This window comes from Micromys minutus, assembly GCF_963924665.1.
Source record: "Micromys minutus genome assembly, chromosome: 11".
NCBI lineage: Eukaryota > Metazoa > Chordata > Mammalia > Rodentia > Muridae > Micromys > Micromys minutus.
Genome location: NC_137980.1, coordinates 56,330,823 through 56,353,332, shown reverse-complemented (window position 1 = coordinate 56,353,332; position 22,510 = coordinate 56,330,823). Strand labels below are relative to the sequence as shown.

Here is a 22,510-nt window from a genome sequence, read left to right as displayed (position 1 = left end):
AAAAGGAAAAGAAAACCAGCCCCTGAGACCGAGCCAGTCCCCACTGTGCAGCAGAGACACAAACCAAGCCAATGCACAGAACGTGATCCCATAAGAAGAATTTGCCGGGTCTGAATGTCTAATAGGAGTCATCCACCATGTGCCTTAGAGAGAGAGAAAAGGTTATTGTACGTGGCCTTGGCACAGACTCCATCCTGAGTCTGCCTTACTTGGCTTTGTAAATGATGGTGTCCTGGATTTGTTGGCTCAAAGTCTGAAGAAGCCATGCACACCACAGTTTCCGTTGGTGTTTTCTGAAGGATGTGGTGACTGGGTGAACTGAGATATTGCAAGGATCTAGGGAGGAATTCTTTGTGGATGTTGGGGGCTGCCCTCTGGTAAGGGGGAGGCAGCCATTCTAATGGCATGCTCAACCGTAAGGGTCAACCGACTGTGTGGTATCCTCAGAGATGAGTCTGGAAGATGCTGTGAGTGCCTCAGGGTCATCACCACAAACCTAATTAAACTCGCTCTTAACCGAGAGAGCCTCTCACTGGTACCTATAGTCAGGAGTGGAAAGTTTCCCTGCATGAGATCTTTGTAAATTAAGTCTTATCTGTTTATTCCAAGTCTCCAGAACTGCCACGGGACAAACAGTAGGACCACAGCAAAAATGTCTGATGTCTTAACTAGGGTCTAGTCTGGAGGTTACCAAGGTCTGCTCCTTGGCACTCAAGGAGCAGTAACAACGAAAGGAAGGTGGGGCCACAGCTGGGCTGGCGGCCCTGGGTTCTAAAAGAAAGCAGCTGAGCAAGCCAGGAAGCAGCACCACTCCATAGCTTCTGTATCAGCTCCTGCCTTCAGGTTCCTGCCCTGCTCGAGTTCCTGTCCTGACTTCTTTCCATGTGGTCTGGAAGTGTAAGCCAAACAAACCCTTTCTCCCCAAGTTACCTTTTGGTCATGGTGTCTCACTGCAGCAATAGAAACCCTAAGTAAGACAATGTGTCACTGAGACAGGAGACATTTGCCAAGGAAAGAGAGAAAAACATTGTAACAGAGATACATGAACAAGGGCTCAAGTTTGCAAATATCCATGATTTCATCATAAATCAAGGGTGAAAGCAGGGCAAGAATTATTTTACTCACTCATTTTGGTTTTGTATACTGGGGCTTGTTCTGAGGTAAACGCAGTTTCCTGTGTCAAGTAAGTCAGGGGCGCAGGCAAATGCATCTGAGTTGTGTTGACAAAGATGCTGGGGAAAGTTTCTCACTTTCAGAGCTGCTTTTTGGGGCATTCACTGGGATTTAACACAAAGACTCAGCAGTAGAGCAGCAGCTATTCAAGAGGCAGAAGCAGAAAGTCCGAATGCTGGGAAGGACCATGGGAGGCTGGCTCCTTCCTCGGGTACTCGAGTGGCCCAGCCAGCAGCTGACCGCAGCGCAGGTCTGCCTGCAACACAGTGCAGACCACAGCATGGGCTGCGCCTGGCCTTCCGCTCTCCACGCCTGCTGCACGCCCTGTGAGGCTCAGCATACTCCTCAAGTCTCAGCCTCATTAACTTCCATGATTCACCCCAGCGGAGAAAAAAAGGGTGGTGGGCAATCTCTGCCTCCACCAACCTGACATCATGGAGGTACAGATACCCTCAACTGCTACCTGTTCTGTCCTTCCAGGACACAGAACCAGCCCTGTGTCCTCCCAGCTCTGACATGCCTGCCTCTACACACACACACACACACTCACACATACTCACACTCACACACACACTCACATATACTCACACTCACACACACTCACATATACTCACACTCACACACACTCACTCACACACACACATATACATACACACTCACAACCACACACACACACTCACACATACTCACACTCACACACACACTCACATATACTCACACTCACACACACTCACATATACTCACACTCACACACACTCACTCACACACACACATATACATACACACTCACAACCACACACACACACTCACACATACTCACACTCACACACACACTCACATATACTCACACACACTCACACACACACACACACACTTGTGTGTTCAGGACTCAGACCTTTCCCTGCCTGTCTGCTCTGCTCCTGCCTATCTCCCTCTGCTTCTGGATGCTAACATTAACTGCTGAGAACTCATTACCACTATGGCAGACTGGACTTCCTAACATAAAAGCCCAAGACATCAGCTCCTACCCATGTGCCTACACTTGCACCTGAGTGTACAAAAAGTATGCCTGCCTTGGTTGGCACAGAAGCAAGCTGCTAGCACCTTGCCAGACCACAGAGAAATGAGTGACAGGCCAGAGGGAACCCAGGGCTGCCCCAGTGCCCACACTGCTCAGCATGACACTCATGAGTCAGGGTGCATCATTTTGTCGGCCACCTGCCTCACTCCTGGTACTGCCAGGCAAGAGCAGGGACAGGAAGAGGTGGGACAGGAGCAGCTGTGGTGACCTTGCAGCAGGTGGGCTCTCCTCCCTGTAGAGCACTCCGTGTGTTCTCTTGCTCACGGAGCCAGAAGCGCACTAACTCAGTGGGGAGAAGTGGATCAGCTTGGCGGGGGCGGGGGCTTTGCTTGTTCTGCTACATTGGAACATGTGCAAGGTCATACTGCACAGAGTAGGGCAGACGAACCCTACATGGAAGGTACCTCCACATCCAAATCAAAAGCTAGAGCACAAGTGGAGTTCAAGTCCAGCCTGAGCTCCAATCAAGGCCAGCCTGGGCTATGTATAACGTTGCCAAGAAAAGCTAGAAGTGAGACCCAGGCATACCTACTGTCTGGTGCACGTGGACTGGACCCTCTTTTCTCCCCCAAGCAAAGCAGGAGTCAAAGTGTAAATGATTTTCAGATGCTGAGAATCAGCAGAAATGGAGGGAAAGCCAGAGAGAGGTGCTGAATAGGAGACACCCTAGGAGTCCAGCTGCCTTAGGATGGATGCTGCGTTGCAGGGACCTAAGAGCCTCAGAAACTGAGTTAAAGTCAAGATGTTGAAGCAGAGAAGCCCAAGGGTCCTAGAGCTGGAAATTGTGGGACAGACAGCTGGAAACCCTGAGCAAGAACCAAGAACCCCAAGGTGTACACATCCCCTATGCCTTGAGCTGGTATCTGCCTATAAAAGAGGGCCAGGGAGACCCTGCCTGGGGCTTAGGACACTGGAAGACTCCACACTGTGCCCATGACCATCAGCCAGGCTGGAACAGGCTGTGCTTGTCCAGACACTGGGATGGGCTCACAGATGAGCCTGGTCTTTGGAACAAGCAGTGATCGCCTGGATGGTGCTTAGTTTCACTTCTATCTAAGAAATTGTAAAAGCCAGACTGGATGAGTGAGGCTGTTTCCAAGTAACTGAGCTGCTTCCCAGAATAAGCCTCAACGGATATTTATAGGACTGGAAGAGCATCCAACAACCAAGAAATAGATTCATGATGTGTGTCAGCCAACCGAAACTCCCCACGCCTACAGAGATGCGGGAAGGGCTCGGCCAAGCTCCAGCATCACGGACGAGCTCATGTGGAGCCTGTCGTCACCGTGGCGGACAGAGAGAGCACCTCAGTGGCCTCCACAGACAGACAGGTGCACTGGCACACAGTGAGGGGACCCAGAGCCACCCAGAAGCAACACACTGAGACGACACTCAATGGAAGACAACTCAGGTGATTCCCACTCAACACACGCTAAAAATATCTCTCAGGCAAACACTTTTGCAGAAATTAGACCAAGAATCAATGGCTATGAGAGATGGCAAAAGAAATTCTTTAGACGGTAGGGAAAGGACCGACTTCAGACAGAAACAAAGGCATGGGAGGCAGGGGATGTGCCTGCATTGTATAGACGCACTCATATTTAATTATCTTTAAGGAACTCTAGCTTTAAAACATACTTTACTTTTTTAATTATGTGCATTTGTACGTGGGCGTATCCACGTATGAGTATAGGCCTCTTTGAAGGCCACAGGGGAAAACACTGGATCCCCTGGAGCTGGAGTTAACAGGCAGGTGTGAGCTTTCCAGCGTTGCTAGGAACTGAACTCTGAGAGAGCAATATCTGCTCTTAGCTGCCGAGCCATCCCTCCAGCCTAGGAAAACTGAGCTATAACAACACCAACATGTAATATAATATAAAAAATATAATGATAGTAGTGGGGAGACAAAGGCACAACCACTGTAAGGTGATTGATTGCCCCAAATGGAAGGTGGCACAGTCAGGCCTTTGGGCATGGCTCAGAGGGCAGGCTCCCTGCACAGCAAGGGTGAGGCCCTCGGTTCAACCCCCAGCACTATGTAAGTCAGGCACGGAGGCAACCACCTTCTATCCCAGCCCCAGAGAATCAGAAGTAGGTGTTCGAGGTCATCCTCAGCTACATGGTTAGCTTGAGGCCAACCTGGACTACAGAGTCCCCATCTCAAAAACAAAGAAGGCTGGAGAGATGGTTCAGGACTAAACACTGGCTGTTTCTGCAGAGGACACCACATGGTGACTCACAACCCTCTTAATTCAGTTCTAGGAGATCTGATGCCCTCCTCTGACTCCCTGGGGCTTTTTCATACGTGTGGGTGCACATAAACACACCCAGATATGCACACATACACATAAAATGTTTTTAAAATCCCACATACATACAAGTAAATTTAAATGTGAAAAACCAATCATATTCATGAAAATATTTGGAACACTAAATGAAAAGACTGTGCTGCCCCAAAATACCCACTAAGAAAGAAGAGGGGAGGGTGTTCCCCATCCTCATCCCTGAAGAAGGCCCATTTACTGACACAAAGAACCTCAGAGCAAACACAGTTGTCAGAAACAGGAAGGCTCCCTCCAGTGTCACAGAGAGATCACTCCAGAGGGAGGTCACGAGGAGTCTGAACATGGTAAACCTTCTTCAGGACTTCCGAATACATAAATTAGAGCCCAAGAAAAAATGTGTAGAGCACAAGTGTGGTCATGGATCTCAGGGGCCTTGCCCACATCATTCACAGAAGTTAGGAACAGAAACACAGGCAACAGGGCAGACTTGAACACACCCACCAGCACCACCAGGATGACACAGAGTTCATGCCCAGAACACCTTCAGAGATTATGTTCTCCTCCAAGTACATGAGCCTTTTGTACCAGGACAGAGCCTGTTCTGGACCATGAAACAAGTCAATAGATTTCAAAGATCTCAGTTCATATAGAGCATGTTCTCAGACAAGGGTGGAACAAAATTGGAAATCAATAACGAAAAAAAAAAGATCTCTTCAAAAATAACCAGGCTAAATTAAAAAATATATTTAACTTCTGAGAAACCCAAAGTTCCGAGAAGAACTCACAACAGAAAACACAGAGGATTTTAAAGCAAATGGAGTCTCTCAAAAGGATGCCGCGGGCTTGCTTAGAGCCTTGAGTGCACTTATTTTAAAAAAGAGGAAATAACTAAACAATTAGCCATCCAGTCATCTCTATAACCTAGAAAAGGAACAAAGCATGGGAATGGACATAAAGCAATGCTAAAGTTTAGAGTGGAAACCTACTAAAACGAAAAGCCCATCAACGAGAACATTGGTAAGACAATGATCCAAGAGGAGAGGGAGAAACAGAGAAAGCTGCTGGCGTCAGGAACAAGGGAGCCTCAGGTCTTAAAGAAGACACCATGTCCACTGGCTCCATGCTAATAGACTGGTATTTAAATGACATAAACTAGTGATAGTTTTTAATGTCGGCCTCTCAGGGCCATCTTGGAAGAAGCAGCATTAGTTGGAAGATGCCTCTCTTTAGAACTGGCTTGTCGTCAAGTCTACAGGTGGATGGTTGACACGGGAGGGCCAAGCTGACTGTGTGCAATGCCACTCCTGGGCTTGTGGTCCTGAATGCTCTAAGGAAGCAGGCTGAGCAAGCCATGAGGAGCAAGCCAGTAAGCAGGGTTGAGCCATGGCCTCTGCTTCAGTTCCTGCCTCCTAGTTCCCGTCCTGGCTTTCCTGACAATAGACTCTAGTCTATAGGACTCATATTTTTCCTCCTCAAGTTGCTTTTGGTCCCGGTGTTTTCTCACAGCAATGGAAAAGTAGCTAAAAACATAATTTCTGAAACAATAATGCAAATTACCAAAAATCACTTGAGCAACCATAATCAGCCCAGGCTATATATATTTAATATATGTGTAATTTAATATACGCAACATTTAGTTGATTCTGTTGGCCATGTTCTCCTGGTAGTCTCGACCTCTCTGGCTCCTACAATTCTTCCTTCCCCCTTTCCTCAGCATTTTCCCAGAGCTCCAAGTGGAGGGACCTGATAGAGATCTCTAATTTGGACTTTCTCTTCACCCATATTCTATTTCCATCAGCTGCAGGAGCCTCTCTAATGACAACTAGGCTAGGCATTGACCTATAAGTATAGCGAGATATTGTTAGGATTCTTGTCTTGATTTCATCCCTATCCTAGGTCTCTGGGCTACTCAGCCTCTATTTTCTGGTCATCCAGGCAGTATCAGGACATGGGCTGCCTCTGCTGGTGTGGGCTTTACATTACAGTCACTGGTTGGCCACTCCCACAAGTTCTGTGCAAGCAAGGCTCATAGGGGCTCACAGAGACTGAAGCAGCAATCACAGAGCCTGCATGAGACTGTTCTAGGTCCTCTGCTTATATGCTATGGTTGTTAGCTTTGTTTCTGTGGGACTCCTAATAGTGTGAGCGGTGTGTGTGTGTGTGTGTGTGTGTGTGTGTGTGTGTGTGCACGCACACATGCATGTGCGAGTCCGCTTACTTGGTTGCCTCACCCAGCCTTGATATGGGAGTTTGTGCCTGATCTTATTTTACCTTGTTATGCTGTGTTTGGTGGACATCCCTAGGCCTGTCCTTTTCTCAAGGGAAATGGAGAAAGGGTGGATCTGGGAGAGGGGGAGGAAACTGGGAGGAATAGAGGAAGTAAAAACTGGTCTGGATGTAATGTAATTATGAGATAAGAATATATTTAAAAACTAACTTCTAGTCTAAAACATACACACGTATTCAAAGTTGTGATTTAAGCAAAACATTTCAGATGAAATAATGTTGGTAAAGATACAAGTGACTTCAGAAAATTGAAAAACAAAACAAAAACAACAAACAACCCACGACTTCACATTTCTTTCAATGAAACCAGAACTTACTTTGAAGAAAAAACAGAAATTACACAAAAATTTACACATGTAAAATTTAAAACAAGAAGCCTACCTGGCTTTGGATATGGAAAGTGCATTGGATTCCTATACTTGTATGTGTACACAGGCATACATGTGCCAGAACACATGTGTGCATTTGCACATATATGAACACTCCTAACAAATAAAAAGGGACTAACACCACTTGAGTTCACAACTTGTTTGGCTACAATAACCAAGGTGTGTGGTGCTGATAGAGAAGCAACAGGTCGGGGAATAGGAAAGAAATCCGGGAGTCAAGTCCCACCCTCAGAGCCAACTGTCAATAAACATGCAAGAGTATTCTGATGAACAAACGGTACAGAGCAGACGGATAACCATCTTTCAAATGAACCTTGATTCAGCGTGTACACCACGTGTTAAAACTAAAGATACGCCACAGACACAAACAGAGAACCTAAACTTCTGGAAGAAAACAGGAGGAAGCCTTTGTGACATTTGGGTTGACAAGATCCTTCTGCATGAACCAAACGCACTGGCCATGCGGAATGAAGTCTCAGCTGGTCAGACTCAGTAGTCACTGCTCTTCCAGAGCTAAGCCATCAGAATGAGACGGGACTGGGAGGGAACTCAGTGAGGCAGCGTTTTTTGCAGGGCAGTCTCAGATGCAGCCCATGTCTCTTAGAACTGAGAAAGAAGCAGCCTCCCTTTGAGCATTGGACAAATGTTTGAAGAGACAGAAATGAGCAAATGAAAAGAAAATGTACATTTTAAAACAATTTGGAAAGCAGACCCTCTGAAACACTAACGCCCACCTCTAGAACAGATAAATTCACAGACTCGTGTGACTCACAGCTACAGGGTTTGGGAGGAGCTTGAACTCAGCACAGTGATGGTGGTGATGGGAAATACAACAATCTTTGGAAAACACTGTTGGACAGTGTACATGCTCACACATGTGCATATGCACATATGTGTGTGCACTTGAGGGTATATATGCATTTGTGTAGAGGGAAAAGGTCAACCTCAAATGTCTCTTAATCTCTCCCCATCTTTTTTGAGGCAGGGTCTCTTGCTGAACCTAAAGCTCACTGAATGTTCTAGACAATTTGGCTAGCCAGACCCAGGGATCCTCCTGTCTCTGTCTTCCCAGAGATTAAAGGCACACACCCAGCTTTTTGTAATGGATGCTGAGAGCATAACTCAGGTCCTAAGAGCAAGCAAACAGTCTACCCATTGAGGCCTCTGTCTGTTTCCTTCAACCATTAAACACCTTCGTGCAAACCAGAGGTTCTACCCTTTGTATTCCCCCAAAGAGACAAAAGTGTATACGTATGAAGGTTTGCACACACATACCTGCCAGGGCTGGGCCCATGATAACTGCATGCCATTCAAGTGTCCTTCGGCAGCTGCTATAGCCAAACAAAGACTAGCGACTAGTCAAGTAATCAGCAGTGGAAAGTGGGCTAGTGATTCCTTCGTGTGTCTCAGAAGAACCTGGAAGAAGCTGATGGAAGCATAATTCTCTGGGTCAAGAATAATCTAAAGCCATCACCCCTCCAAGGGGAATGCTTGGGCAAGTGTTCTTCAGAGAACACTTTCTACATGGCTGTAGTCAGTTAAGAAGTTGCAACATCCCAAATGTGACTAAGTCACCAGCTCTGTCATTAGGAGTCTTGGAGCAAAGCTTACACAGAAGGAACCCTGACATAAAATTTCTGGCTACAAAGACCTACAAGATGGGGTTTCCTCCTGAGTCTACACAGGGAAGCTTGCATTCCAGTCTCGTGAAATTCACACAAAGAATCCAGATACAGCTTGGTTTTTTGGTTTGTTTGTTTCTGTTTTGTAAAAGTGAAATACCATGACGCTTGGAGGAAACAGGAGGGCAGCTTTAGGACATTAGAGAATTTCTTCAGTTTGTTTTAGGCTAGCACACAGCTCTAGGCTCAGTGTGGCATGCCCATAAACATGTGTCACACTATGTCCAAAGCATACATACATGCTTTGTTCTCATCTATGACCCTTCATACATGCATACTGACTTTACATATATAAGAGTCATAGGATGCAAACAAGCCCATAGTCATAGAAGCTTGACTGAGGTTCCTGGGCACAGAGCTTTCTTTAAGAACAGGGGTCCCAAGATAGCAAGACAGGGAGTAATTGGTCTCCACATAGAGTTATAGCCAGGCCACTCACTAACCAGTGAGGGGGGCTTGCTCCAGCCCCCTGGAATCAAAGCTGTCCCCAAATTAAAAGACACTGGTGCCAATGGACAGCTGTTCTGAGCAGAGCTGGCCACCTTCTGCCTAAGAGAAGCATGAGTTCTGCTTCAGATCCAACATGCCTGTGCACTTGGAGGCCGCAAATGTTTTAAAGAGACAGTAGATAGAAGTGATCTCCTTCCCAGGCTGCACCTCAGATCTAGAAGAAACCACAGTCCAGTCTGCCACGGGTGTCACTTTGTGGAAATGCAGCGCCTTGATGTTTACTGTAGCAATGATGCCCAGATAAGTGGGAATTTAGGAATTCTAATCTAATTCTAAATATTTGTGTACCACATGCATGCCATGCCCCAGGAAGTCAGAACGGGTGTCAGAACCCCCGAATTGAAGCCTGCAAGCTGCCTGTCCCGAAGCAATAACAAAAATGCTGTTTGAGTTGCTGACTTGGTTTAATTTAAAATAAACAGGTGATTTAATAAATTTTGGTTTGGGATTAAGACAGAATTTTCAACAATTTCTGATAAGGCCCTAAATACATCTGCTATTTTTTCTTTAAACTCAATTATTTAGGCAAGGCAGCGCTCTTGGCATTGATGATTGTACAATGAAAACATCAGTCAGCTCTGAAGAACGCTTGGGACCTGCAGAGTCAAACATGCAGCCAAGACTTAGGGGTTCCTGCAAACAGCATTTGTCTCACCAGTGTGCAACTGTGTTTTACTCTTAACAAACGGTGAGATGGTGTTGTGTGTGGCACTGGACTGCTTTAATTAAATTATTGTGAGTTCTAATCAGTGAGCATTTGTTTGTAGTTCTTTATATCCAGGGTTATATAAAAACTTCTCAGGTAAAAAGGATTGGGAGGGATAGGAAGCCTGGGCCTGGCAGGGAGAGTGGGGGAGGGGAGTAGGAAGCCTAGGACTAGCAGGGAGAGTGGGGGCGGGGGTGGAAAGCCTGGGCCTGGCAGTCTCTCCCTGCCATACCTGTCAGCTGCACAGGGCGAGTCTCTATGAGCCTCTTAGCAGCAAGGAGAGCTCCACAAGCCCCTACCAAGTGTGTGGAGACGTGTGTAAAAAACGTGTTTGTGAAGCAAGGTAAGATGGGGGTGGAGAGACGGTGCAGGGGCTGAGAGCACTGACTGCTCTTGAAGAGGAGTCAGTTTGATTCCCAGCACCCCACGTGGTGGCTCACAACCACCTGTCACCCCAGTTCCATAGAATCTGGGGCCTATTCTGGCCCCAGTGGGCACTGCGCATCTTTGGTGAGCTTACATATAGACAAATACTCATATACATAAAAAGTAAATAAGTCACTAAAGGAAGTAACCTGAGGGAGGGGAATTTATTCTGACTTACAGTTTGGTGGGGGGGGGGGGGGATAGTCACCAGGGCAGGGAGGACATGGCAAAGGGGCTAGGAATGCAGCAAGAGCTTTAGGTGGCCTGCTTACACTGTGCCTGAGGGAACAGAAAGGTGGGGACCTGCTCAGCAGGCTCCTCCGCTCCCTCCCCCTTCCCTTCTCTGTGCATTTATTCTTCATAGCCAACCTGGGATTAGGATAGGTCCTTCCTCGTCAGAAAAAAACTTCCCAGGAAATACCCGTCTGGGTGTGTCTGTGAGGATGTCTTTTAAGTGATTCTAAATCCACTCAAGTTGATGACAAAGATTAACCTTCACACCTGTCAGCTGCAAGGAAAACTCAATAACTACCTATTAGCTGTCAGAAAACCCCACAAAGACATCTGTCCCAGGTACACACAGCTCAATAAACGTGTCAACTTCATAGAGACTACAATGGATTGAGTTTATTGCAAAGGCAGAACTGAATAAAGGCCTGACAACCTACTAAACACCTGGTACCGGCTGCAGCTTTCATGACTGTAGACTCCAAATTCTCTTGTAACGTCATTACAATAGAATGGTATCAATTGGAGAAGACAGGGCTCAGACATAGACACCCCCACCCGTGAGGTCAGCTGACTCCCTGTAAAGGTGCCAAGACCACACAATGGAAGAAAGGACATTATCTATGACAAACGGTGACTGGGAAAACGGATGTGGGATCTGAGGTATCACGTCACACACAAGCTGCTGCCCCACGCCGCTACCTCTTACCTCATACGACAACAAAGAGCAACACGGAGTGAAAGCCGCTAACATGAGACTCGAAACTGCAGAATTAGAACAAGAAAACAGAAGGGAAAATGCTCCACAGCATCGTGGGTAAAGATTTTGTGTATAAAACCAAAGATCCAAGTGTTAAACAAAACAAAAAATAAGCAAAAAAAAAAAAAAAAAACCATCAGCAGGGTAGCATCAAATTAAAACATTTCTACATATCAGTGGAAACCGGCTGGGTGATGTGACACCCCTGAGGAGACCCTGTGTGCAAGCCCTCCACTAGACATGGTCTCAATACCCAAACTTCAGAAGAAATCCATACCAGTAGCAAGAAGACGAAGACTCCATTTTTTAAGTGCAGGGAAGGACACATTGGAAACAAAAAATTGAGTGCTGAGGACATGGCTCAGTCGGAAAAGCTGTGTCACATAAGCCTGGAGGAATTGAGTTCAGATCCCCAGCACACACAGAAAAAAAGGGGTGGCCTCAGGCTCCTGTACGGGGAGACAGGGAGGATCTGAAAGGTACAGCTCTCAGGCCTGAACATTGAGCTCTAGGCCAAGGAAAACAGACTTCTCTCAAAAGAGGGGGGAGCAACTGAGGAAGACGCCAAGGTCCAGACTGCAGAGGCAGACATGCATGCATGCACAAAAGACAGACAGACCTCCACGACAGACAGGCAGTCCAGTATCACCACCACACACAAGGAACGTGAGTTATATCACAGGGGATACCAACCCTCACCTGCCAGAAATGGCTGCTGGGGAAAAGGCAGATGGGAGTGAGGGTTGGTCAGGAGAAAGAAAAATCCTTGTGCACTGCTCCTGGAAGTCAGATCGGCACAGGTAGCCCAAGGCTTCTTGGGATTGCGTGCTTGGCTATCACAAGCCCAGCCGTGTCATTTTCGAGGATGGATCCAGAGGAAGTAAAATCAGCGTAGCAGGGGCTCGATGCTCTTCCAGATGACCAAGTTCCTGGCTCCCGTGTTCTAGAGTTCACAACAGCCTGTAACTCCAGCTCGAGGGGACCCAACACCCTCCTCTGGCCCCATACATGGCATATATACACAGACACATAAATAAAAATATAGAAAACTCAGTGTGCTATTGCTAACCTGTGTTTGTGGCAGCTTAGTATATGAAACTGAAGATCAACCTAGGAATGAAAGGATAAAGGCGGCTTGGGGTCAAGGCAGAGAGGAATACTATTATTTCACCATACTTCTGAACCTTGGAGGGCATTATGTTACGCAAACCCCTCCAGCACAAGGAGACAACACCATGTGATGTGTTTTAAGCTGTCACGCTGCTGGGAGTTTGGGGTGAACGGTGGTTATCCGAGGCTGGAGTATGGTGAGGTGGGGGATGGGACAAGAGATGCTGATGGCAGGGTTAAACCTTCCGGTGGTCTTGGGTAAGGCGCTTTGGTGACCTGTGCTGTGCACGGGGCTACAGTGAAACTCCACAGCATTTCAAAACGCTGAAAGGCGATTCTTAAATGTCAGCATTTCCTGCTATGACAGCTGGGGAGGTTGTTTGTTGGCCTGATCATTCTGAAATGACCGAATATGGACATGTCTGCACAGTTGGCATCTGTCACTGAAAACAAAGTTAAGAGGTTAGGCCTGGAGAAGCGACTGTGGATAAGTACAAACATGAAGATAGGAGTTCAAATCTCCAGGGACTGTGCAAAACGTAGGACACGCTCACATAAATGCCTGTGTAGTAAGGGGGCAGAGACAATGTCACTGGGGCTTGCTGGCTGGCTCTCGGCCTAGCTCCAGGTGCAGTGAGACCTGTCTCAGAAAGCAGTAAGACCGAGATACCAGACACACATGCACACTCCACACACACACAAAAGCCAAACAAACACTCAACTGTGGCTGGAGTTAAGTTAGTTAGTTTCTCCAAAGAAGCAGAAGGGACCAGATATTTAGTCACAGTGCCCACAGAAATACAGACACACAAGCAGACATGTGTGCATGCAGGTTCATCGAGCTGTAGGGGCGGGAGGAAGGGTGACATATTAAAAAACTCAAAATTAGCCCACGGGGCTGGGGCCTCAGCAGGGCTAAGGTCACAGGACTGACAGACCTTCCCCCGGGGAAGCCAGACATTAGCTCGGAAGGTCTTCAACGCCTTTGCAGTCTTCACACAGTACTTCCATCCTTGACACCATCCCTTCTTGCCAGTCACCCAAGAGCATGTGCTAACCACGCCTACAGCACAATCTTCACAGTAGCCCATGGACATCTGCTGATAGAGCTCTGAAGGACTCTCTAGCCAGGGGGACACAGTACTAAGGCCAGACACTATAATGGTCAGGCCCTGGGGTCCCTGGGTGCCCTTGAAGGTGGCCATGCCCCATGATGACACAAAGGTGACAGTACAGCCTTTGCTGTTCACATCTCACCTCCAGTCACCCTCTCTGGAAGTCCTACCCCACGCTCAGGGCCACCCGCAGGCAGGGTTCACAGCCACTAGCGCCGAGCAGGGCACCTTTGAGAGGAAAGCCTATAAGCCTACTGTAAACTGCACAAAGACCTGGAGTCAATGAGCTAGCTCGCTCTCTTCCCTCTGCCTCAAAATAAAGGGACAAAGTAAAACCGGCCACACCAGGACATCATCTAGAGAGGCAGTAGATCACACAAGCACTCTGATTAAGGTAATCGGTGAGAACCACCAAGCACCAGCTCCAAGACGAAGAACATTAAGGCTGTACTGTCTGGGACAGTCCTGGACACTGAGCCCCATCCTGACATCTCTGCCGCTTGGTGTCCAGCAAGGACAAACACGGTCTCACCTTACTTCATCTTCACCCAAAATGCCCACCAGGTTGTCGGAGGGGGGGAGGGCGACAGAGGGAAGAAGGGAGACAGAGAGACAGACAGAGAGACAGAGGAGAGAGGAGAGAACAGCGCCACCTGCTGGCCACAAAGCATAGCTTTCCCAGCCGGGAGCCTGAGCTTGCCAGGAGAGGTGAATTAGATTCCGGGCATTCAAACCTCAGTGATGACTCCTTTACGCTGTCCTCCCAGCACATAAAATGGGATTCAAATGACATACGCCTTCCCCATGTCTACAGAGGACCGTGCATCCGGGGAGGGTCACTTCTCTTTTACATCGGGGCCACATCCGGAGCCCATGAGCAGTATGCTCTGTGCAGCCTCCATCTATTTGTCTTAGAAATCAGCCTCCGACCATGGCTCTCTGCCCCATGCATGACCTGGCTTATTTTAGGAAACAGAAATACAGTTGGCTGGCCCTATTCATATCAAGTTAAAAACATTATATGTCTTCTCTGTATTATTTAATTTTCTTGTTGCTGTGACAAATGCCTGACCATAAACAACATGAGGGTTGATCTTGGCTCAAGGCCTGAGAGGACAATCTGTCATAGTGAGGTGAGATGTGGTGGGAACAAGCACAGGGCTGTGGGTCGCATGCTTCCACAGTCGGGAAGCAGAGGGGGTGAAGACTCGCACACAGCCTGCTCCCCCTTCCACATTCTTCATCCTGCGGGCATTCAGCCCGTGGGATGGTCCTGACCATACCGAGTGGGTCCTCTTTGAAGAATTAAGCCTCACTGGAAATACCCTCCCAGACTTCCTGGGGGTTGTCTCCTCAGTGACCCCAAATCCAGTTACGCTGACCACGGTGATCAACACTCGGCGTTTTTATAATCTGCTGTGAGTGTGGGTATGTACATGAATTTGCTTTAAAAACAATGAAAGTAGATTCACAAGGCTCTTGTCTCCTCTGGGTTTCTAGGGGATGCTGATACCTCAGAGCTGCCCCCTCTCAGAGGTCTACTCTCCAGGTGGGATGTCGCTGACTTAATGACTTCTATTGACCGTCACCCAGAGCAATCCAATACCCTCTTATAGGCGGCACCCTGTGAACCTCCGCTTGAAGGACAGCAGGTGGCGGAACTACTGGACCATGTTTGGAGGCGTGTGAGACTGGCACACTAGGTTAAGGGATACTGCTGCCATCTGGTGGATGGGGCTAGTGAATGATTCTCAGCAACCTACAGGGTACGGATGACCCACCACAAATACATTGATGGCCTCAAAGGTTCATCACAGGCAGACACAGAAGCCTTTGAGTTCAACATTGTTCTTTGGGTGTGTGAGACAACCGTGGGGTAGCAAAGCCTCTGGAGCAGAGACTGTGAGCTTTTAAATTAGCTCTTTAGGCCAGTCACGCCCATTCCAAGCAGAGAGGTGAGCCATACTAGGAAATGAGCCATACTAGGTCACAGTATTAGAAAAGGATGTGTCCGTGCAGGATGGCTGAACCCTAAAGAAAGCCTCTCAGTGCTATGAGGACAGGGAGGAAATCTGATTGGATACTCAGATGGTCCTCTGCTGAGAAGCCCAAACCACAACAAACACCTCCAGTCACTAAATTCCTATTGTAAAGCCTGAGTCTCCGGAGTCTTCCTAGACAGTAGCTAAGTTGCCTTTAGGAGGTAGTAACTTACAAACTTCACAGTGAGATAGATGATGTTATTGGTCAGAGAGGCAGCTTGCCTCCCTTTCTATCATCTCAGGATACCACAAGACATGCAACCTAGGAGCCACCTACAGACATCAGATCTTGGATTTGCAGGCAAGTTCTGTTAGGGTAGCCAGTCTATGACAGTGTGGGTGAAGTTTGAGTCCGGTCTCATCATAGCTGGGGCATAGTTGGAACACCCCCTCTGTGGGCTGGCCCTGCAGTCTATGGGCATGAATACCTGGGGAGGATGGGGCCTGCATGCAGGGACTAGCAATAGAGGGAGCTAAGAAAGTTCGAGAAATTTTTGCTCTGCCACTGATTTTCCTGTAGAGCCCTCACGACCACGTCCCTGCTCTCATTTATTCCTCCCCTGGGCCAGGCACAGGGACATGACAGAGAAGCCCACGGGCTGAAGACGGGAGAAAAGACATACCCAAATAAATCCTTCTAGAGCCATGGTTCTCAACCTGTGGGTCCTGCTCTTCAGATATTTACCTTCTGGTTCATACCAGTAGCAAAACTGTGGTTATGGGGGTAGCAATAAAACAGTCTTACGGTTGGGACCGCCACAACCTGAGCAACTGTGTTAAAGAGCCACAGCACGAGGAAGGCTGAGAACCGCTGATCTAAACCCATACTGAAAGGCTTCTTGTGGGACTTCCCGTTCATTACGGGAGGCTTCTCAGAAGGTCCTGCTGTCTCTCTCACCCTTCAAGTCAAGGGTTCCGAGGGCTGACCCAGGCTGGGTCTGAGGTTACCAAGCAACAAAATGCAGAGGCATCTGTCCCTGTGGGGGCTTTGCCTCCTGTGCCTAGGAGTCTGGCTCTTTCCTCAGCATGACCTAATAACGCCCTGTAGGAGATGCCCACTTTTTTATGTGAGGACACCCCGTGGCATGCTCATGGGTAAGCGGGTACACATTCTGAAGCTCACTCAGCCAAACGCTGAGCTCAGGGGCAGCAAGGATTCCACGGTCTAACCACAGCCAAGGTGCTGCTGAAAGTAGAGCAGAGAGGGCAGCCATGTCTAAAGGAAAGGGGTCCAGACCAAGGAACTTCAGAGCATCCCACCACTGGATGGCAGTGGTCTGCAGGAGTAGGGTTTGGGATTCCTGCCTCCTCAACATAGTCCTCTCTATCCTTAGAGCAGGAGTCACTCAGACTTGGGGCACAAACCTGGCCCAAGACCCTGAGAGAACCCTGCCTTACATAAGTCCACACGTCTGTCCATTCATGTCACTCCTGATGTGACTATTGACCGCTATTGGATGCTATCGGAAATCCATCAATTACTTGGCCTTTGTCTCCCCTTCCTATTTCATCTAGTTGAAGGTCAGAATATAAAACTGTGGCCATATGCTCGCTGCCACTGTGCCTTTGGCCAGGTCATGCTTGGGAGTGTCTTGTGGAGATCACTCACAGGTCCCTTTGGTGTATTCTCAAAATTCATTGGAACAAACGTCCAACCTTCCAGACTCAGTTCACCCAGTGTCTTTAGAGTCTTTGCTGGGCCTGGCACCCCCCAGGGAAGGTCTCACTTTCCAAGGAAAAACAGCTCCATCTCTCCAGTGCAAGGCCTCTCCTTTGCCCCTTTCTAGCCAGTGGCTAGCAGAAAAGCTCCAGCTTCTGTGTGGCTCTGGGTCACCTAGCACAGGCTGATGCCCCGCCCTCAGCCACTGCCCTCCTTACCGGAGATGATAGAGTCGTTGAGCGCCTCCTCGTCCTGATACAGAAGCAAGTCATCCTTGAGCTCGGAGCTCAGCATCAGATTCTCCTTGTTCTCCTCGGAGTCTTTGACAGCAGTCCACTTGTTCTCCGAGGTCCCGTCAAAGCTCCACGACTCGTCCCTCTCCTTGCCCCGCTCCATGCTGGACGTTCTGGACAGACGCACATCCATCCGTTTCTTTGGAGACCCTCTGCACTCCCGCCCTTGGAAACTAAATGGGAGGGATGGTCCCTGTTACATACGCCCACTTTTCTGGAAAGCCATGGGAATCGGGGACTGATTTCTTGGCTTAGAACCTGGGACTCTGAGCCTCTAGTGCTTGGCTCTGGGCTGTGCCCTGATGAAAGCAGAGGACAAATGCTAAGTCCCACCAACATGTGTACTTCAACCACTCAGACCAAGGGCTTCGGAGATCGGAGGAAGACATTGTGTTCCCCCAGGAGGCCACCACATTGTCATGTGCTACCTCTCCCCGGCAAGCACCCTTTCCTTTATACCAGCTGTAAGCCACCAAAATCAAGGAAGCTTTAGGTCCAATGTACCTTCATCATTAGATTAATGAGGATTTCAGAATAATAAACTTAAGAATAGCCTCTCTCCCACCCCTGTATGAGGAAACATGCAGGAAGTCTTCTGATTGGGCTTCCTTGTGCACAGCCCCGTCCTAAGAAACGATGGTTTCATCTGATGATCAGAAGGGTCCCCTCACTTGCTACACGTGTGTAGGATCAGAGCCTCACCTGTCCTGACGGTGCTTTGTGGCCAGTGCCCTGTGCAGCTCCTCAATCACGCGGCTGGGGGGCAGTGGCCGGTGGGCAGTGGTCAGATGAGGGGACCCTGTGGGGGTGGCAAGCTGTCCTCTGAGAACCGGCTCATTGTTCTTCATGCCGGGGCCTTGGAAGAGCGCGGCTTGACCTGGGGCGCAGTGACAACATACACAAGCATCACCCTCCAACTGGGGACCAAGGCGTTGAGGAAGACGTAAGGCTGCACTCCTCACAGTTTGCCAGGCCACCTGACCCACACAGAGGCACCAAGCCAGATCCCATTCCCAGGGAGGAGAGGATTGACTCTGCCCGCGTCCCTACACCAACCCTTCCACTCCACTGAGAAGAACTCGGTAATGTCAGATCCAGTGTCATCCTGTGAGGTCTGGGCAGACAGCACCCTTCCCTCATCTTGATGAGTCGGCTTCTCAGACCTGTTCTTTGGTCCATAAGATCATAAATATTTACAGAGCTTCGTGCCATCCCTCCTCCTGCCTCCACCCTCCCAACAACATCTCTTCACGGTCTCCCTGCACCTCACCCCTTGGGGCTCCTGGAATTTGAGTCCTGCCACCTCTTTCTCTCCTCCCTTTTGACATGATTCAGTCTCATGCCCCAGTCCCAAAGCCCTTTGGGCTGCAACTTGGCTCAGCACCCTGGCAACACCCCTCTCTTCAGGCTACCTGGGGGAATCCTTCTAGTTCCCAAAGCATCATGCTGCCCCAACCCTGAGCCCTTCAAGGTTCTTCTCCTCTATGGTAATATCCCTTCCTCAGTGAGACCTTCCCTGAGTATCACCCCAGACTAGAGCCCCAAGTACCAGTCCGGGGGCGGGGCATCCCTATCCCCTCTGCTTCCTCTTTGGCATGGCAGAGGGGGCAGGGATTCTCTTCAAGAGTGTTTAGCTGTCACCCAAAAGATGACCAGTGCCCATGTGGCCAGATGGGTCAGGGCTTCACTTCTTCCTGGGGACAGAGGTCCTGCTTGGTGTGCCAACCACACAAGTGCTGCTGTGTCCCCAGACCCCGTCTGGTCAGCATCATTTCCAGTCCTCACCGGTGTAGTTGTAGAAACAGAGAAAGGGGGTGTATCGTAGCTCATCTACTTATTTGGTAACCAGGGCCATGATGTCACCAAAGGTGTCTGTTCCACGTGAGTGTCACCCCAGCACCATAATACAGGAGCAAAGACTAACCTTATCATCCCTCAGCATTTCTGAGGAGCAAGCTAACCCACTGGCAGGCCAACATGACTGGTACACCTCTCCCGTGCGATGGTGTGTGTTTATAAAATCAGCAATGGGGAAAGGGAGACGGGGTATACGGTGAGGGGGGAGAATCCTGCTGCTTGCGGCCAAATAGCCATCCCAGACTAACTGGAAATTTCAAGGAAAATAAGAGACCATCTCTCTCTCCTTCTCCACCCCATGGTCTCCACATGCAGAGTTCCCTGTGAGGCCAGGGCTGTGGCTGAGGTGAGGATGGTACAGGCATAGATGACAAGGGGCTTCTGCCAACTGTGTTGCCACAGGAAGGGCCAATGCTGACTCCTGGCTCTGCCCTGGTGTATGTATGGAGCTGTTGTAAAGGAGAAAATGGGCATTCCAGACATCCCAGGGAACAGCACAAACAGTACAGACATGTGCATAGCAGAAAAAAGTACCACCCCAAGGGCTGGCGGTATAGCTCAGGGGTTGGAGTCTAGAAGATTCCCCCTCTAACTGGTACAGGACCCTCTCTCCTCCATAGCAGAGTGTTCAAGAAGTCTGCAGTCAACAACCATGGCCTTGTGGGAACTCTTTCTGTGGCCTGCAGAGCCAGGGCACTGGGGCAGTGCTGAGAGTCAGCCTGGAGCTGGGGTAGGCATGATGGATGGATGGATGGATGGATGGATGGATGGATGGATGGATGGATGGGAGGACAGCAGACTCACCTGTGACATTTTTTGTGGCTTTAGAGCTGGCCTTGGGTGGTGGGGTGGGCAGCAGTGGAGGGCTGGGGAGCTGGCTCGCAGATCTCTCCAGGGGTATGGAAGGACTGTCCAGGGAGTCAGACCCAGCTAAGGCTTGAGAGGGCTCATTGGTGGTGGGCAGGAGACTGCCAGCGTCTGCTTCTTCCCCACTGGATGCAGATGGCATCTTGGCTGGTTCAAAGGCAAAATGGAGTATTTAGATGAGGCTGCCATTGTATGGTTAGGAGGGAACAAGATGTGGGGACAGGTGTCTTGATAGAGGGAAAGCACTGATCCTTCATGTGTGGACTTAACTGCCTGTGTATTTCATGAATAAGAGGCCATGAGAAACAGAAGGAGTCAGGAAGTTGTTTGAGGCACTGGTGACCATGTCCCTCCTCACACAGCAGCCTCTGCTCCTTGATACATCCTAGAGTCAGAGAAGCTGGGTGTACAAGCTAGGTGTGCAGAGAAGCTGGGTGTGCACATTGGCCTGGCTTGGTACTAAACCTCTGTGTACGTCTTGCTAGTAGTGACCACACCAGTGGCAGTGGCCTCATGCAGGATGAGTTCAAGCTTTAAAGGAAGGAATGGTGAGACCATGCACACTAGTGCATGCCTACTGTCTCAGGGGGTCCCAGGTTTGGAGCCAGGCTAGGCTACACCATGAAACTATGTCTCAAAATTAAGAGTATCAGCTTCAACAAGAGGCAGGGGTAACGTCTTCTTCAAGACCCTGTGCCAACAGCTGTGATTTCTGTGTGGGTTATAAACACCCTACCCTGGCACACAAATCTCACAGGGAACATAGAGTCCTCTCCAGTTGCTCGTCTGGGCTCCTCCTCCTGAGCCCCCACTGACAGCCCTGGTCCACTACCAGCTCCCTCTTTACCACTGTATAAGCCAGTACAGGCCCACTACCATCCCAACAGTCCCGCACCCTCTTTCTGGTCTCTGAGCCCTGGGGCAGTCCCCTCTCTGGATGAAACTACTACCCGTGTGCGCGTGCCAAGAGCTACAGAAAGAAGATCATGATGTGAAGCGCACATCTGGAGACCTGTTCAGTATTGGCTCCTACCCTATGCAGGACTTATCCTGGGCCTCTCCTGAAGGCATCTGGCCTCTGTGCACACATCCAGCTGCTGACATGGTTCCTCATCTGAAGCTTTGCAGCACAAAAATATCCTACCAGGCGGTAGGAAGCATCTCAGCTTCCTCAGTGGGCACACACCTGCTATCCTTCATCTTCAAGGTGGCCACCTCCCTCCATCACAAATGCTCTGACAGCACAAAACCAAGGTGCTTCCGGAAGGCACTCCTGGGGTACACAGCTGCCTGGAGGAACTCCCTGAGGGGCAGGGCTGGCTCCGGAGCACTGTCCGTGGTTCTGAAGGATTCTAGCTGCCTGGAGGACATTCAGGGAAACCTCTCTCTGGGCTGAGCACCTGCTCACGCATCTGAGAGCCATAGCTGGTCCCTGTGAGTACACCATGCTGCAATTCCTAACTTTTACACAGTCCTTTCAGGTTGGCGGGGATGCAGCCTTTATGTCCAGGGCTGGATCTCCCAACTCCCTGTCAGGAAATTCCAGAAGGCCTTGCAGATTTGACATCTTTGTCACGACTGCCATCTGAGTAACCATGACCCGAACCTCGAGCTCTCTATCTGTCTCCCAGTGTGGATGCATGTGGACACACTGCTTCTATTTTCTCATGATTTGAACTGTCCCCAGGAGTGTCACCTGCTAAAAGAAGTTTTCCTTTTAAAGATCTCTGGACACTGGGACAATCATTCTACCCTGCTAATTATAATGAGTGGTACCTTTGCCCTGATACTATTAAAATAGGCATTATATATATATGGATATATGGTCAGGAACACTAGGTGAGAGTAGAGGTGATCCATCTTTTAACAGACTCAAATCCTATAGCTCATTGGGTCTTCTCATCTTGTAAATCTGATGCTTGTGGAGCAAGCCCTGTACCCAGTGAGGGTCTTCCCCAGGCTCCTCCCACACCCACTGAGCCAGCTCCCCAGACTTCCTTTTGCTTTCTGTGTTGGAAGAAGACATCACTGCATTGCTTT

General features: G+C 49.1%; 1 protein-coding gene across 1 annotated transcript in view; it reads right to left on the bottom strand.

Moving 5' to 3' along the window:
* The window catches only part of PHACTR3 (phosphatase and actin regulator 3), a gene marked incomplete at both ends in the record, with an annotated part of 177,418 nt that overhangs the window by 30,113 nt on the left and 124,795 nt on the right, over positions 1-22,510 (bottom strand). The window contains 3 exons of the mRNA XM_080924871.1: positions 17,672-17,919; positions 18,449-18,623; positions 20,408-20,617. Of these exons, the coding sequence (XP_080780997.1) occupies positions 17,672-17,919; positions 18,449-18,623; positions 20,408-20,617 (633 nt within the window). The remainder of the gene's footprint in view (positions 1-17,671; positions 17,920-18,448; positions 18,624-20,407; positions 20,618-22,510) is intronic.